At 44.2% G+C, this 14,392-nt stretch overlaps 1 protein-coding gene across 1 annotated transcript; it reads left to right on the forward strand.

Moving 5' to 3' along the window:
- On the forward strand, positions 1-4,009 carry LOC147999209 (disks large homolog 5-like). Its single transcript, XM_087596283.1, has 6 exons — positions 1-190; positions 1,224-1,383; positions 1,849-1,992; positions 2,627-2,793; positions 3,515-3,620; positions 3,739-4,009. The coding sequence occupies exons 1-5, from the start codon at positions 64-66 to the stop codon at positions 3,577-3,579; spliced, it is 663 nt and encodes a 220-aa protein (XP_087452409.1). The 5' UTR covers positions 1-63; the 3' UTR covers positions 3,580-3,620; positions 3,739-4,009.
- Positions 4,010-14,392: the final 10,383 nt, after the last annotated feature.

Below are 14,392 nucleotides of genomic sequence, written 5' to 3' on the forward strand. Positions count from 1 at the left end.
GTTGTAGTGACAACCAGTGCCCTAGTTTCTCTCAGTCTGTGTCTGGCGGTTACTAGCTAAGACATGTTTTCCTGTCTTCGCAAGCGTTTTGGGAGGGGGAACGTCGATTGTGGAGAGACTAGAGTGAAGGAGTCTGGCCTTCCGTCTCAAAGTAATGATGGACAAAGACAGCACTTCTGGGGAATGTGGAGTAAGTTCTGGGCAGTATATTTTGAGCTTCCTGCCAGGGTGGCTGCAGGCTTAAGCTGACCTTTCTAGCAATGGGCCACAACAACTGGAGCATCTGAAAAGGAATTGAATTTCCATGAATATCACAATTCCTTAAAGTCAAGGATTTCAGAACTTTAGTTTCCCCATCCCCACTGGGAGGATATGGTAAGGCCAATGCTATTATACTGTGAACTTCTGGTCTTTACTTTTCAGTTCATTTGTTCTGTTACATTGATATGATAACACCATCAGTAGTCATGGAGGGTCCACCTTTTCTGAGTTTAGACAGGACAGCAATGTATTTCACTATCATTGCTTCTTTAAATACAGTGGGTATCTGACAGTAGTAACAGGGAGAGATTGTGCTCCAGGCAATAACCTTATGTTCTTAGACCTTCTCTGATTTCTTCTAACTGGCAGGGTCATTGTTTGCTTTATATATTAGAGGTTGTATGTTACAAAAATTTTTCTACAATACCAAAACTATTTGGAACGTGTAGACCAAGATTCAGCCTGTAACCTATTCGCACTTCTGGGGCATTTGGTATTTCACATAGGGACATTGATAAGTCTGTTGAACATATCCTCCCTGGAAATGCGTTTTAAATCCAAAGTTGTTGGCTTAGAGTATCAGGGTAGGACATCTGAGTGTCTCCAATCACTCAAGTCTTGTGGATGGTCAATTTATCATCTGAGTTCTGAACCCACAGTGGTGAGGGTCCTGAAACCAAGCTGTACCCTGTTCAGCTGATGATAATCCTGGAGAAGCCATCTCCGTGGTCCATGTAAGCACGTGATGTCCGGCATAGGGAACACCTGGCTGCTTACATCTCTTGGTCTCTATAGAGTAGTGGGAGAACTGAAATCCACTGAGGAGGCCTCTTAAGCATAGACCAATCGCCTAGCATTGACACTGGGTTCCAGGCTTGTTCTCCTGTTTAGGCCTCACTGAGGTCTATGAACACTCTATGCATTCTCCCCATGCAGGTTCACTTGTGTTCTTCTACCTACAGATGCTGGGAGAGAAACATCATCCCCTGGCACTGAACTAAGGGAGAAGCAGGCCAAGAAGGAAAAGGAGAGGCTGATTAAAGAGCTGCAGCTCATTACCGAGGAGAGAAATGACCTGAGAGATCGCCTGAGGTTTCTGACAGAGAGATCCATGAAGAACAGGTATGAATCGCTCCAAATGCTCATGTTTCATTCCTGGGTCTGCAAGGTCACCTTCTTAACCTATTAAGGTTTTGGGTTCTAGAAAGCTGTGCCTCCCTAACCACCCTGTGCTAAACCTCAGCTCCCATATAGAGGAGATTCAGAACCTGACCCTTCCTGAGGAGTGAGATTGAAAATGGACTCATCTGCTTCCATTTATTTAAAAGCATAACTTGTAGTCTGAATGAAGAATTCAGGGATAAAGTCAGGGAGAGTGAGTTCCCAGTGTGCATTTGCAAAGCCCTTGACAGCTGGTGGCTTTGCAAGATTGTAATTGCAGTGAGTTTATGGTGAGTCTCTGTACTTGCTAGGCAGGGGACTGAGTGCTGGAAGATCCAGGCAGCAGCCTGGGGTAATATAGGACCCACCCTGCGTTCATATATTCCTAAATGCCGATGTTCATTGTATTCTATCATTTGGGGCCAGGCCACACTTCAGGCCAAATCCATATTATGAAGACCTGGAGAGAATGGAGGAGGCGGTCATGTCAATTCTGCACAACTTAGAGATGGAGAACACTGAGGTCCATGAGAACAACCATAAGCTGAAGAAGGAGATTACCTTCTCTAGGTAAGTCCTGGTCAGAAAGGCTATCACCTGTGGAATTGCCATTTCTGACTTTCTTTGTTCTGGATTGGACGGTCTTCAGCTCTGGTTCTATCTCTTGTGCTGTTTACACATCAGTGTTCCAGGGTCATTAGGACTCAGTTTTCAGTTCCATAAAAGACTGTTCCTCATCCCAGGATTGTCTAGGCATCTTCAGAAGGCTCTAGATAGAACAGTACTGATTGAAGTCAGCAGAAGGTTATTAGGCTGACCTGGACCTATGGTGTCACACCAGGTTTTACAAAACTCAGTGCGTGGACCACATGGTTAGCATGACCTTCTCTTGGTTCTACTGACCGTTTTTGAGGGTGTTGGCCCAGTACTAATTGATGTTGGCCCCATGCTTTGGGCTTTCATGGATTTCTTGTAGATCCATGTTCTTTCTCAGAGGTGTGGACACTAATTGGTGTCAGGCCAAGCAAACAATTTATTCTTCCCCGAATTAACTCTTTATGGTTTGTGCAGCAGCCTTATATGTATCAAGATGCATTTTATTAAGTCTTCATGGGTATGTGGGACCTGGTAGAGTTAGTGGGACTTGGGAGTAGGAATGGGAGAAAGGGACAGCATGATCTTACTATGCAGACTGTATTTCCAGAAACCTGCTCAGCCAGCTCCTGATGGAGAACACATGTAGGAAGAAGTTGGTCCCACTGAAGCAGGAGAGCAAGGAGGTACATCTTGATTGTGCACTGAACCAGAAATATTTGGTTGACTTCAACAAGAAAGATAAAGACCATCAACGGCCAGAACCAGCATTATCAGGTAGGGACGAGCAGATGTGTTAGCTTAACAATATCTGATAAAATTTGCCAATTTGATACATCTTTGCTTCTCTTACCACCTTTCTAATTTACACTCACAACCAGCCAACCACCTCATGTAATGGAATTGTTCATTGCTCTGCCTATGTACAAGTATTCTGGGAAGTTAAGCACTTTTCAGAAACTGAATTATTGTGCAAGCATATTTGTCTGCTCTTTTTGAAGCTGCAGTCTAGAAATGGTGACAGATGAATAACATATCATATTATTGCATATCCATGTGATACATTGGATCCTATGTAGAGTTTTGAACAAGTTCTTGGTTCTTTGACAAATGACACTCTGTGGTCATGCGACTTCTTGTGTAGGAAGCACCTTTCCGGGATAAGAACCAAGTGCAAATGTCAAATTAGTACTTGTCACTGGCTTCAACCTTGGTGACATATGGACATCTCCTTTCTTCCTGCAACCCAATGAGGTCTCTACCCATTGCCCTGTTCTTGGTTTGCACTGGTATAAGTCTGGGTCCCATATTGTCAGCCCACATTACTGTGAGGCTCTCTGGAGATTTTGTCCTGCCCACAGAGTTGGCAACAATGATATCACTTAAAATGTCCATGTCGACTGTTCAATAGAACTGAGGTGGTAGAAGGCAGCATTCTGACAGCTGGCTTGCATTTCCCCACCAAATCAGTGTCTGAAAATCTGCCTTCCTCTCCCAGGTCTCAGAAAGTGCAAGAGAGCTGGAATTGGACACACCCCAGTAAGAGAGCTTCCTGAAGAATAAGTTGCTTTCTCAGGAGTCCCTGATGACCAACATCCTGAATGGTAACAACATTTTTTCGATGAGTATTCATACTCTGAGTTAATTTGTCATTTCTTAGAGACTCTAAATTTATATACCACTAAGCCAGCCTGACTGATTGAGGTCTTACTTTCTTCTCAGAAAACAGCACTTGAGAGACAACTTGGGGGACCGCCTTTCATTATGTGTGCCAGAGGAGAAACAGCAATACGTCTGTGCTTCTAAATGTTCGTTAAGAATATGCTTTTAGAAATATTTTTGTTATGATTTTAATTGAAGTTTTCTTTTTGTTGTTTCATATTTATATGTTCTTGTTACTATTTTTACTTTCAAATATTTTTAAATATTTTTATTCATTTTAATCCTGTTTTGTTGTAAAAATGTATTTGTTATGAATAAAAATTGAATTCTATCTCTTGACTCTTAAGACCATCATTCTTACTCAAGGGTTCTGTCCCCTCCTGTGGACCTAGAACTGACAGCTGGAGATGGATCTCTGCATGTTCCATGGAGCCTGGGCTAATAAGTGAATTCAAAGTCACCAAGCGGTACCCAGTGTGATAGTGTCTTTTGTGTGGATAATGTGGCTGTTTCTCCGACACACACTTTGTGATGTAATCACTGACATGCTTTACCCAATTGTTAGGGTCCATGTGGTTCTTCTGAGAGACAACACATGCTCTACCCTGTGAGTCATCACCACAGCTCCTGCAGGTGGCTTTTGTTATTCCACATGATGTGCTGTATTAGGTGGACAGGATCACCTACAATTAAATAGAGAGATCTCAGGAGATGTGTGTTCACAGGGAACTTACTGAGCTGTGCATGCTCAACGTGTTAGGTTGCCAGGCATCCCTACAGGGCTCTGGTGTCCCCACTGCTCATTGTGGGTCAGGATCATCCTCCAGCATCACTTAGTGTCCCTATTAGAGCAGAACTTTCAGCTGTTATCAATGATGACTATATGTATTATACACATCTGATAAAATACAGAATAGAAACTAGCTTCTTGTAGGCCAGATTGACATAATGAGTTTTTTGATTGTTAGCAAGAAAATTATTTTAATCTAAGCAGTTTAGGGAGGAACCTCCAGAGCATCCATAGTGAATGCAGCCTGCAGCTGTGAACACAGGTTTCTTTTGGAGAGCAGGCCTGTGCAGGCCCAGAACCTAGGTGGGACAGTTCAAGCTACCCTTTTTCCATGGCCAATCTGGGATCGTATTGAGAATGTATTTTTTCCAGGTGACAGATTTCCAATTTATGGAATTGAACTAACTTACTGAGAGTGGAGGCGACTCACAGAGTTAAAGTACAGAAGGACCAATCCAGAATGTCCACAAAAGCTTGCTGTCACCCCAGGGCTTTTAAAAGCTCAGCACCTAGAGAACTAATGTAGTCTTTGCTTATTCTCAAGCTTAGGTCTAGTCATTCATTATAAGCTGACCATGACACAAAAAGTGTCATCTGTGTCACAATAGAAACTAGTTGTCACTAGATTCACCCCACACTATCACATCACTACCGTGTTTGAGGTTCTCAGTTACTATCTAAGAACCTGGAAGTGGCCAGGGTCTTGCTACACATACTCATAATTTATGTCCACATTGTCAGCTGAGAGTCTTCATACAGCCTGCTCTGTAATTTTGTAGAAGATTAATAGTGTTCTTGTGAGCACAATGAGATTAGGAAATCGGGGGATCCCAGGAGCCTCTCTGACTTCTAGCCCCCCATGCACTGCCAGATGCAGCCAGAGGACAAGGGGCTGTCGGTTCCAGGACTCTCCACATCCCTGCTGGGGTGCCATGCCCAGCCTGGAGAGTGAGGGTCGGTCCTGCTGTCCCCAGTCCCTCATGCCCAGAGCCTATCCACTGGCTGGCTGGGCTTGGCTTTCCTGTGCCTGGCCCTCCTTTGCCCATCCCTGCCCTGCCTTGCCCTGTCCTGTTGACTCTCACTACTTAGGCCAAAGAATTTGAGATTTGGGCTCCCTGGCCCTGCACTCAGAGCCTCTGGGAAGCAAGGAGACCCAAAGGGACAGACCCCAGGCCTGGCCCTGGAGTCGTGCATCTCCCCCTACCCAGAGGTGTATTCCACAGTTCTCCACTCCAAGTTTTGTTTTCAGGAACCCCAGCAGGTGGCGCTCTTTGCTGAGCCTTACATGTGAGCCTGGGATAGTGGTGGGATGTAAAGTGCTGGAAGTCTTTCAGAAAATTCAGGCTTTTCTCAAACTCTCTGACCATCCAGTGCCCTCCCTGGTTCACCCACCCTGTGGAAGGTGGGAATCCACTTTTCGATGTCCTGTGTGACTTTCCCTGCAGACTGGGCTCTCCTGCAGGAGATGCTTTCACATGCTTCTTTAAAAGCACCTGTTCCTCAGACATAGATCAGCTGTGAAAACAGGCTTCTTCAAGTCAGTGTGCGAGCTCCCCCTCCCAGCTTAGAGCTGCAACACCATAGGATCCTCCAGCCCCAGTGCTGGGTGAGTCCCCCAAAGGACTTAGAGCAAAGTGCCCCTTCTGAGATGTGACTTAGAACAGAAGGTTCAGAAGTGACAGTCAACCCCCAAGTGCTTCTTCCAGGAGAAAGCAACCAGCTGTCCCTTTGAAACAGTGGTGGCTCCCACATGACCCAGTTCTGTGATTGGAGAAGATTTTCTGGTACTTTGTTGCCCAGTCACAGTGGGGATACATTCTTGATCCATGCTCATTCCTACAAGAAAAGGTCCTCCTCCCCACCCAGGCCTTGAGGTGAACCCAGGTACTTAAAGATCAACGGACCAGAGAGAACAGAATGCAGTCCAGGGGAGAGGAGAGGCCAGAATGATCTTAAAGCAGAGAAAAGCCCCATATTGGCCATCTAACATCTTTAGGGTTTGTGCATATTGTGTACTTCAGAACCTTAAGGTCACATTTTCTGATAACACTGTTAGGAGAAGCAGAAGTCTACTGTGGGTGGGATTGTCCCAAGCAGGGAGGGGATCTGACTCTGCAGGCCTGGCCACCCTCTGTGTTCTCCTGAAAATAACTGTTGGTCAGCTGTAAATCTGAAGTGAGAATTGTTTTTTGTCAACTCAAACGGATGACATTTCAAGTCTCACACGCTATGTGACTTTACACACAGGGGACTTGAACTTACTTCTAGAGAAGTGACTATGGGCCGTCAGAGGGAAACCATTCTTGACTTTAGCATTCTGTCTGTATAACAGTCTACAGGGACTGGCTTCCTGGACAGACATGTTCAAGCAGACTCACATTGTTATGGGGAAAACCTGAGGCAAGAAATGTCCTGGGGACAGTGATTTCAGATTGTGCCTTTAGCCAGGAATCTCTGTTGTCCTTAAGGCCTGCTAAAACATGTAACTAGTTCAGGGCATCTCTTTCTGATAACTGTTCTGGGTTCTCCTGAGAAGAAGGCCTTACTTTAAAAGTATTTCACAGAGCAATGTTTCTCAACCTGTGGGTCGAGACCCCTTCCCAGGCCCTTTTTTTCTGATACTTTGCCTATCAGATATGTTGCATATTATGACTTACAAGAACAGCAATATTAGTTACAAAGTCGCAATGAAATAATTTTATGGTGGGGGTGACCACAGCATGAAGATCTGTATTAAAGGGTTACATCATTAGGAGAGATTTGAACCACTGCCATAGAAGCTGACAGATGGGAACAGACTCCTCAGATGAGTAGAGACCCATGGCAAGTGATACTGTGTCCTACCCTAGAACCCAGAGGCAGAATCTATCCCAGGAGTCTGTGGGTCACCTTGTCTTAAATTCTCCCAGGGTCAAGAATAGCATTGATCATCTCAGCAGAGTCAGCTTGCACAGCCCACCTCAGGCCCATGGCTTCCCTGTACAGAGAAGGATGTGGGTCTGAGTGACAGCCAGTGAGACTGAGGGGACCCTGATACTCATTTGCTTTGAGCTGTGGTTTCTTCACCTGTAAAATGGACGTGTTTCTGCTGAATTGGGTTGTTGTGGAGATTAACAGAACATACAACCTGCTCAGTGTCTGCCTGGCATGGACACCTGCTGGTTAAATGGAATTTGTTCATGGTGATGCATTTAAAAGAAGAATCTCTAGCCCCATAGTGTTAGATCCCGGGTTGTGGGGAGCGGGTGTGGCGGCAATCCCAAGATGGCGCCCGGGACTGCTGCCAAGTCTTATGACTAGCACCTGACTTCCTCATACATCCAAAAGTAAGCCACGCCCATCGTGAGAGCTGCGCAGGCGCACCATGACACAAGATCAGGCCATTTGGCGTGGACCTATGAACTGAGACTATGTAGACTGCACTGATGGGGCGTGGTTACTGGTTTTTTAGTAGGGAGTGTCCTTGGGGGTAGAAGATTGCTGCTTGCATGCAGAAAGAAAGGTTCCTGAATAAACTGCTTTGAGAAGAACTCCGTGGTGTCTCTCCTATCTGCAGGATGGAGACGGAGACGACACCGGTGCCATACAGGTATTGTAAGCATTTTGTGACTCTACGACCACCTCAGATTAAACCCGAAGGCTCTTGTTTAAAATTAAAAAAAAAAATCAAGTATAAATTACTAATATGAAAAAAATCATAGTCAGAATTGAGGTAATTCCTGTGAAGACATTTAGTTTTTCATTATTTTCTCCTTGAGGACTTCTCAATTGTCTTTCCAAAATGTGATGGCCACACAAATGGTTCCCAGCGGGTGTGATCTCTCTGTCCATGGGCCTTCCCAAAAGCTGCAGAGCCAATGTGTTGTTTTACAACACAAAATTCCAGACATTAAGTTTACCAATGAAGTCTCAGGAATCAGATGCTGAAGTCAAGTAAAGCTCCCAACTGTCCTTCCTAATTCACTGACCCCACAGAAAAAGAACATTCCTGTTCCCTCTGCACACTTTCTTAAAAATCCTTCAATTCAAAGACTTTCCATTGCATTAGTCATCTTCATTTCCTTTCAAGATATGCCTTGATCTCCTCTGGACCTAAGTGCACGTTTTACCTTTGCAATGAAGGTGTGTAGTAGGTGAGTCATATGGTAATAAAGTCCATGTTTGCAGTAAACAAACAACTTTTTCTTTAAATGTCTGTGCCATGGCAATGCTATACCACACACTAGTTTTTCACTAAATAATACATTCATAGAGATCACCGTGTGATCTAATATTTTGTAACATAACTTAGTAATGTTCTCTCTATTATAGAAATCAAGTTCTCTCATGTGTATTCTGGTCTTTTTTCTGTCCTGTCTGAGTACATCATCATGGGAATCCCAAGGAACATCAAACCTGGGCTTTTGAAACTGTTGCATGTGGCCAACCGGGAACCAAAACCACCCAGGAGACTACTGATACTTGACACACATCAATTCCCCTCCCTATTTTCATATAGTTTATGGGAAGAGGTCACCATTGCTGACCATGTCTCATTATCCAACGTGCTACTAAATAGAACAGTTGGGGTAAAGGAGGTCACCCACAAAGCACAAAACACCCATCTCAGATAAACATGTATGGTTTATTGAATCCAAACATCAATGAATTTCAGGACACAATTAAATGTCGAAACCTAAGGATAATAGATAGTGAAGAGAATTAAGATTTCTAGTTCATAGGTCCAGTAAACACCTTCAACAAATCATAGCAGAAAACTTCCATAAGGTAAAGAAAGAAAAGACCATAAAGTTACAACAAGCTTACAGAACATCAAATTAATTATACCAGAAAGAATTCCTCCATTCACACAATAATTAAAACACTAAATGCACAGATCAAAGAAAGAACATTAAAAGGGGTAAGGTATTGAAGAGCTAAATTTCAAAAAGTCAGTCACAAACAAATTGCTGACATGCATGAGAGAATTTGAGATAGGGTTCACCGACCCGGCTATCAGCCCCCAAGGACACTGGCCATCTGGAGCCACCCCCTCCCCTTCCTTCACTCCCTGAGGATGAGTCATCCCCCTGCTGAGTGAGATGAGTCACCCTACCCACATTGCTGAGATGCTAGATTACACGTATTCTTTGCTGATGTAACTCCGCACTAAAAGTAACTGTGTACCATTTGAATCAGCCAATCATGTGTAAAAGCGCGAAATCCCCTGGCTTTCCCTATATAAACCCCTGCCTTTAGAGGCTCGAGGTCGGCTCCGTGAGATACATGTCGGCCCGAGATCTTGTTAATAAAGCTATCTCTTGTTGTTACATCAAGATCGGCTATGCGTGTTTCCTGGGGCAAGCCATAAGGAGACTGGAGCGAGAGTCTCCCCAAATTTGGGGTTCTTTCAGTATAAACATCCAGTAACAAAAAAAATTCAGACGTATCTGAATTACACCAGACTTCTCAACAGAGACTCTAAAGGTCAGAAAATCTTGGGCAGATGTAATGCAGACCCAGGCTCCTATATCCAGCATAATCCTCAATCACCATAAATGGAGAAACCAAGATATTTCTTGTCAAAACAAATTTAATGAATATTTTTTTTTTTCCGGAGCGGAGGACCGAGCCCAGGGCCTTGAGATTGCCAGGTAAGCATTCTACCACTGAGCTCAATCCTGAACCCTACAAAACCAAATATAAACAATACTTTTCTCTAAGAAAGCACAAAAGAGGATAATAGGAGGAAAACTCCAAGACAATAAACTAAACTATACCCAAGAAAAACCAAGAAATTAATCATCTCTCAATAATTTCAAAAAAGAGAAGCACACAAACATAATTTCACCTACAACCAGAAAAAGAAGACAATGCAGCAATCATTGGCTTTAATATCTGACCAGATCCTCTTTCCCTAATCCCCAAGCTTCTAGGGGCCAAACTGCCAGCCAAAGTGTATGCAAGGATGCTCTATGGTTCAAGGTGAGGCCTATTGCCCCACCAAAGGCAGATCCTAGAGGTGTGAGGTGGGGATGGATATGTGTGGCTGCAGGAGCACTGTCACATAGGCAAAGCTGAGCAGAAACGGGATGTAAGGTTTGATGAGGGGAGTGTGGAAAGTAGGACAATATTTGAAATGTAAATAAATAAAATAACTAATTAATAAAAAATAGCCAAAAATAAAATAACAAGTAAACAGGTAAATGAAAATTAAACCAAACCAACCAAACAAACAAACAAAAACTCCTGTAGTGGATTGGCCTAATGCTGCTTGTGTTTTAATGCTAATTTGTAGAACTCAAGACTGGTTAACCCCAAATAACTGACCCTGCTCCCAGTTAACTGTGATTATAAAGAAGCCAACAGCCAACAGCTGCACAGCAGAGAGATGGGGGAGGGGAGCTTTGAGGGCTTTGCTAGAGAGGATCATGAGGAGGGAAGGAGGAGGAAGAAGCTGCCAGAGAATAAAGGAAGAACATGTGTGATGAAGAGGAGAGAGGAAGAGGACAGCAGCCATGGTTAAGGGAGAGGAGAGCCTGGTCCTGAGGGCTGTCCAAGGGGAACAAAAACAGTCAAGATGCTACACAGTCAGTAAGAGCAGCTCTCAGGCGAGCAGAGATCAGCAGAGACCCCAGACCAACAAGCTACGCAAGCATAACTCTATCCAAACTCCCTCTCAATATCCCGTGTCCTCCATGGGCCTGGCCTCAGCGTGTGTCCTGCGTCAGCACATGTGTCTGTCTCAGCTGACATCACTCTGCCCATCAGCCCGAGCCCAAGGAAACAGCGAGAAACCACACAGCCCACCAGAAGGGTTTTTGCTGTGGTTCTATGAAGTCCCAACAAATGCAGCTCAACTACAGAATGCAAGGCAGACCAATGCATGTGTGTCCTTAGTGCAGAACCCTTCATCACATGTCCTTTCACATGCGTGCGTTAGCAGAACATCCTTTTACCTGCATCTGCCTCAGTGAAACATTCCTTCACACATCTGCCTTAGCCTTTCACCTGTGTCCACTTCAGGGAACCACTCCTTCAGGTGTAGAATTTCTCTAGAATAGCAAACCGCATACAGAACATTCAGAACAAAACAAGGTGTGTGGTCAGCATGTCCTTGAGCCAAGTCCCTTCTCCTCGTCAGTGATAGCAGGCTTGTTACAGCAACAATATGAAATGGCTGGCAGGCATGGAACAAAATGGCAAAGGTATTCTGGGGGATGTCACACAGTACCAGCCAGCAGCTCAACTGAATTTTTAAGTTTTGATGTTACAAGTGAATATACTTGACCTTCAAACGCTGAGAGAGCCCATTATAATATGAACTATATAAACTAGGCCAAGACCACCTCTAGGGCAGAGGCCCTCAGCCTGGGGGTCGTGACCCACACAGGGTCTCCTATCAGATAGTTTACACTACAATAAAGATTCATTACAGTAGCAAATTTACAGTTGAGAAGTAGCGACAAAATAATTTGTAGTTGGGGTCACCACAGCTTGAGGAACTGTTCTAAAGGGTTGAGGCCATAGGAAGGTTGAGAAACACTGCTCTAGGAAATTATGTTTTCTTTCTCTTTCATATTTTTCAGACAGAATCTCAAACTGTAGCTGAGATTGGCTTGGCTTGGAACACGTGTGTAGTTCATGCTGGCATCAGACTTATGGCAATTCTCCTGCTTCAGCCTCCTACTCAGGAGCCTACCAGGGTGAGATCACAACCACGGGTAATGGGATTGCTGTTCTTGGTTGTCAACTTGAGTGTACCTGGAATTAACTAATGCCAAATGGCTTGATGCCCTGTGAGGGGGATTGATCTCTCTCTCTCTCTCTCTCTCTCTCTCCCCCTCTCTCTCTCTCTCCTTCCTTCTTTCTGTTTTCCTCTCTTCAACCCCCTCCTCTTGGTCCTCCTCCTCTTCTTTGGTTTTTTTGAGACAGGGTTTCCCTGTGTAGCTCTGGCTGTCCTGGAATTCATACTGTAGACCAGGCTGGCCTTGAACTCAGAGATCCACCTGACTCTACCTCCTGGATGCTGAGGCTAAAGGCATAAGCACCATTGGATTTTTTTTCTTAATTAAATTTTCTGAAGCAAGAAGACCTACTTGTAATCCAAATCTTGGAGATCAGAAGATAAATCTTGGGGCTGGGGATTTAGCTCAGTGGTAGAGGGCTTACGTAGGAAGCCCAAGGCCCTGGGTTCGGTCCCCAGCTCCAAAAAAAAGAAAAGAAAAAAAAAAAAAGAAGATAAATCTTTAATTCAGATCTTTTGAGATGGAAAGGCCCACCTCTTATCTGGACCACACCTTCTTTTTTCTTTTTATTTTTTTCATCTTTATTAACTTGAGTATTTCTTATTTACATTTCGATTGTTATTCCCCTTCCCGATTTCCAGGCCAACATCCCTCAACCCTTTCCCCTCCCCTTCTATTTGGGTGATCCCCTCCCCATCCTTCCCCGATAACCGCCCTCCCCCCAACAATCATGATCACTGGGGGTTCAGTCTTGGCAGGACCAAGGGTTTCCCTTTCCGCTGGTGTTCTTACTAGGCTATTCATTGCTACGTATGCAGTTGGAGTCCACCGTCAGTCCATGTATACTCTTTGGGTAGTGGCTTAGTCCCTGGAAGCTCTGGTTGGTTGGAATTCTTGTTCATATGGGGTCTCAACCCCCTTCAAGCTCTTCCAGTCCTTTCTCTGATTACATCAACGGGGGCCCAGTTCTCAGTTCAGTGGTTTAATGATGGCATTTGGCTACGTATTTGCTGTATTCTGGCTGTGTCTCTCAGGAGAGATCTACATCCAGTTCCTGTCGGCTTGCACTTCTTTGCTTCATCCATCTTACCTAATATCTGTATAGGTATGGGCCACATGTGGGGCAGGCTGTGAATGGATGTTCCTTCTGCCTCTGTTCTAAACTTTGCCTCCCTATTCCCTGCCAAGGGTATTCTTGTTCCCCTTTTAAAGAAGGAGTGAAGCATCTGCATTTTGGTCATCCTTCTTGATTTTCATGTGTTCTGTGCATCTAGGGTAATTCGAGCATTTGGGCTAATATCCACTTATCAATGAGTGCATACCATGTGAGTTTTTCTGTGATTGGGTTACCTCACACAGGATGATATTTTCCAGTTCCATCCATTTGCCTATGAATTTCATAAAGTCATTGTTTTTGATAGCTGATTAATATACATTGTGTAGACGTACCACATTTTCTGTATCCATTCCTCTCTTTAAGGGCATCTGGGTTCTTTCCAGCTTCTGGCTATTATAAATAAGGCTGCTATGAACATAGTGGAGCATGTGTCTTTGTTATATGTTGGGGCATCTTTTGGTTATATGCCCAAGAGAGGTATAGCTGGATCCTCAGGTAGTTCAATATCCAATTTTCTGAGGAATCTCCAGACTGATTTCCAGAATGGTTGTACCAGTCTGCAATCCCACCAACAATGGAGGAGTGTTCCTCTTTCTCTACATCCTCTCCAACATTTGCTGTCACCTGAGTTTTTGATCTTAGCCATTCTGACTGGTGTAAGGTGAAATCTAAGGGTTGTTTTGATTTGCATTTCCCTTGTGACTAAAGATGTTGAGCATTTCTTTTGGTGTTTCTCAGCCATTCGGCATTCCTCAGCTGTGAATTCTTTGTTTAGCTCTGAGCCACATTTTTTAAATAGGTTTATTTGTCTCCCTGCAGTCTAACTTCTTGAGTTCTTTGTATATTTTGGATATAAGCCCTCTATCTGTTGTAGGATTGGTAAAGATCTTTACCCAATCCGTTGGTTGTTGTTTGGACCACACCTTCTGCTGGCAGCTCATATCAAGGACATGGAAGAAGGAAGTTTGCTATATTAATTTGCCTACTTCTTCAGGATTCCCGCATGTACTGAAGAGCAGCTGAAATATCCAGCCTTATGGGGTCCAGGAGTTGCCCCATAAACCACACAAACTCTGACCT

The sequence above is a fragment of the Rattus norvegicus genome, chromosome 19 (assembly GCF_021556685.1).
Source record: "Rattus norvegicus strain SHRSP/BbbUtx chromosome 19, alternate assembly SHRSP_T2T, whole genome shotgun sequence".
Classification (NCBI taxonomy): Eukaryota; Metazoa; Chordata; class Mammalia; order Rodentia; family Muridae; genus Rattus; species Rattus norvegicus.

Coding starts and splice junctions, on each gene's coding strand:
- LOC147999209 (XM_087596283.1), top strand. CDS start 64: ATGTTTTCCTGTCTTCGCAAGCGTTTTGGGAGGGGGAACGTCGATTGT. Junction 191..1,223: donor GCACTTCTGGGGAATGTGGA/GTAAGTTCTGGG, acceptor TTCTACCTACAG/ATGCTGGGAGAGAAACATCA. Junction 1,993..2,626: donor AAGGAGATTACCTTCTCTAG/GTAAGTCCTGGT, acceptor CTGTATTTCCAG/AAACCTGCTCAGCCAGCTCC.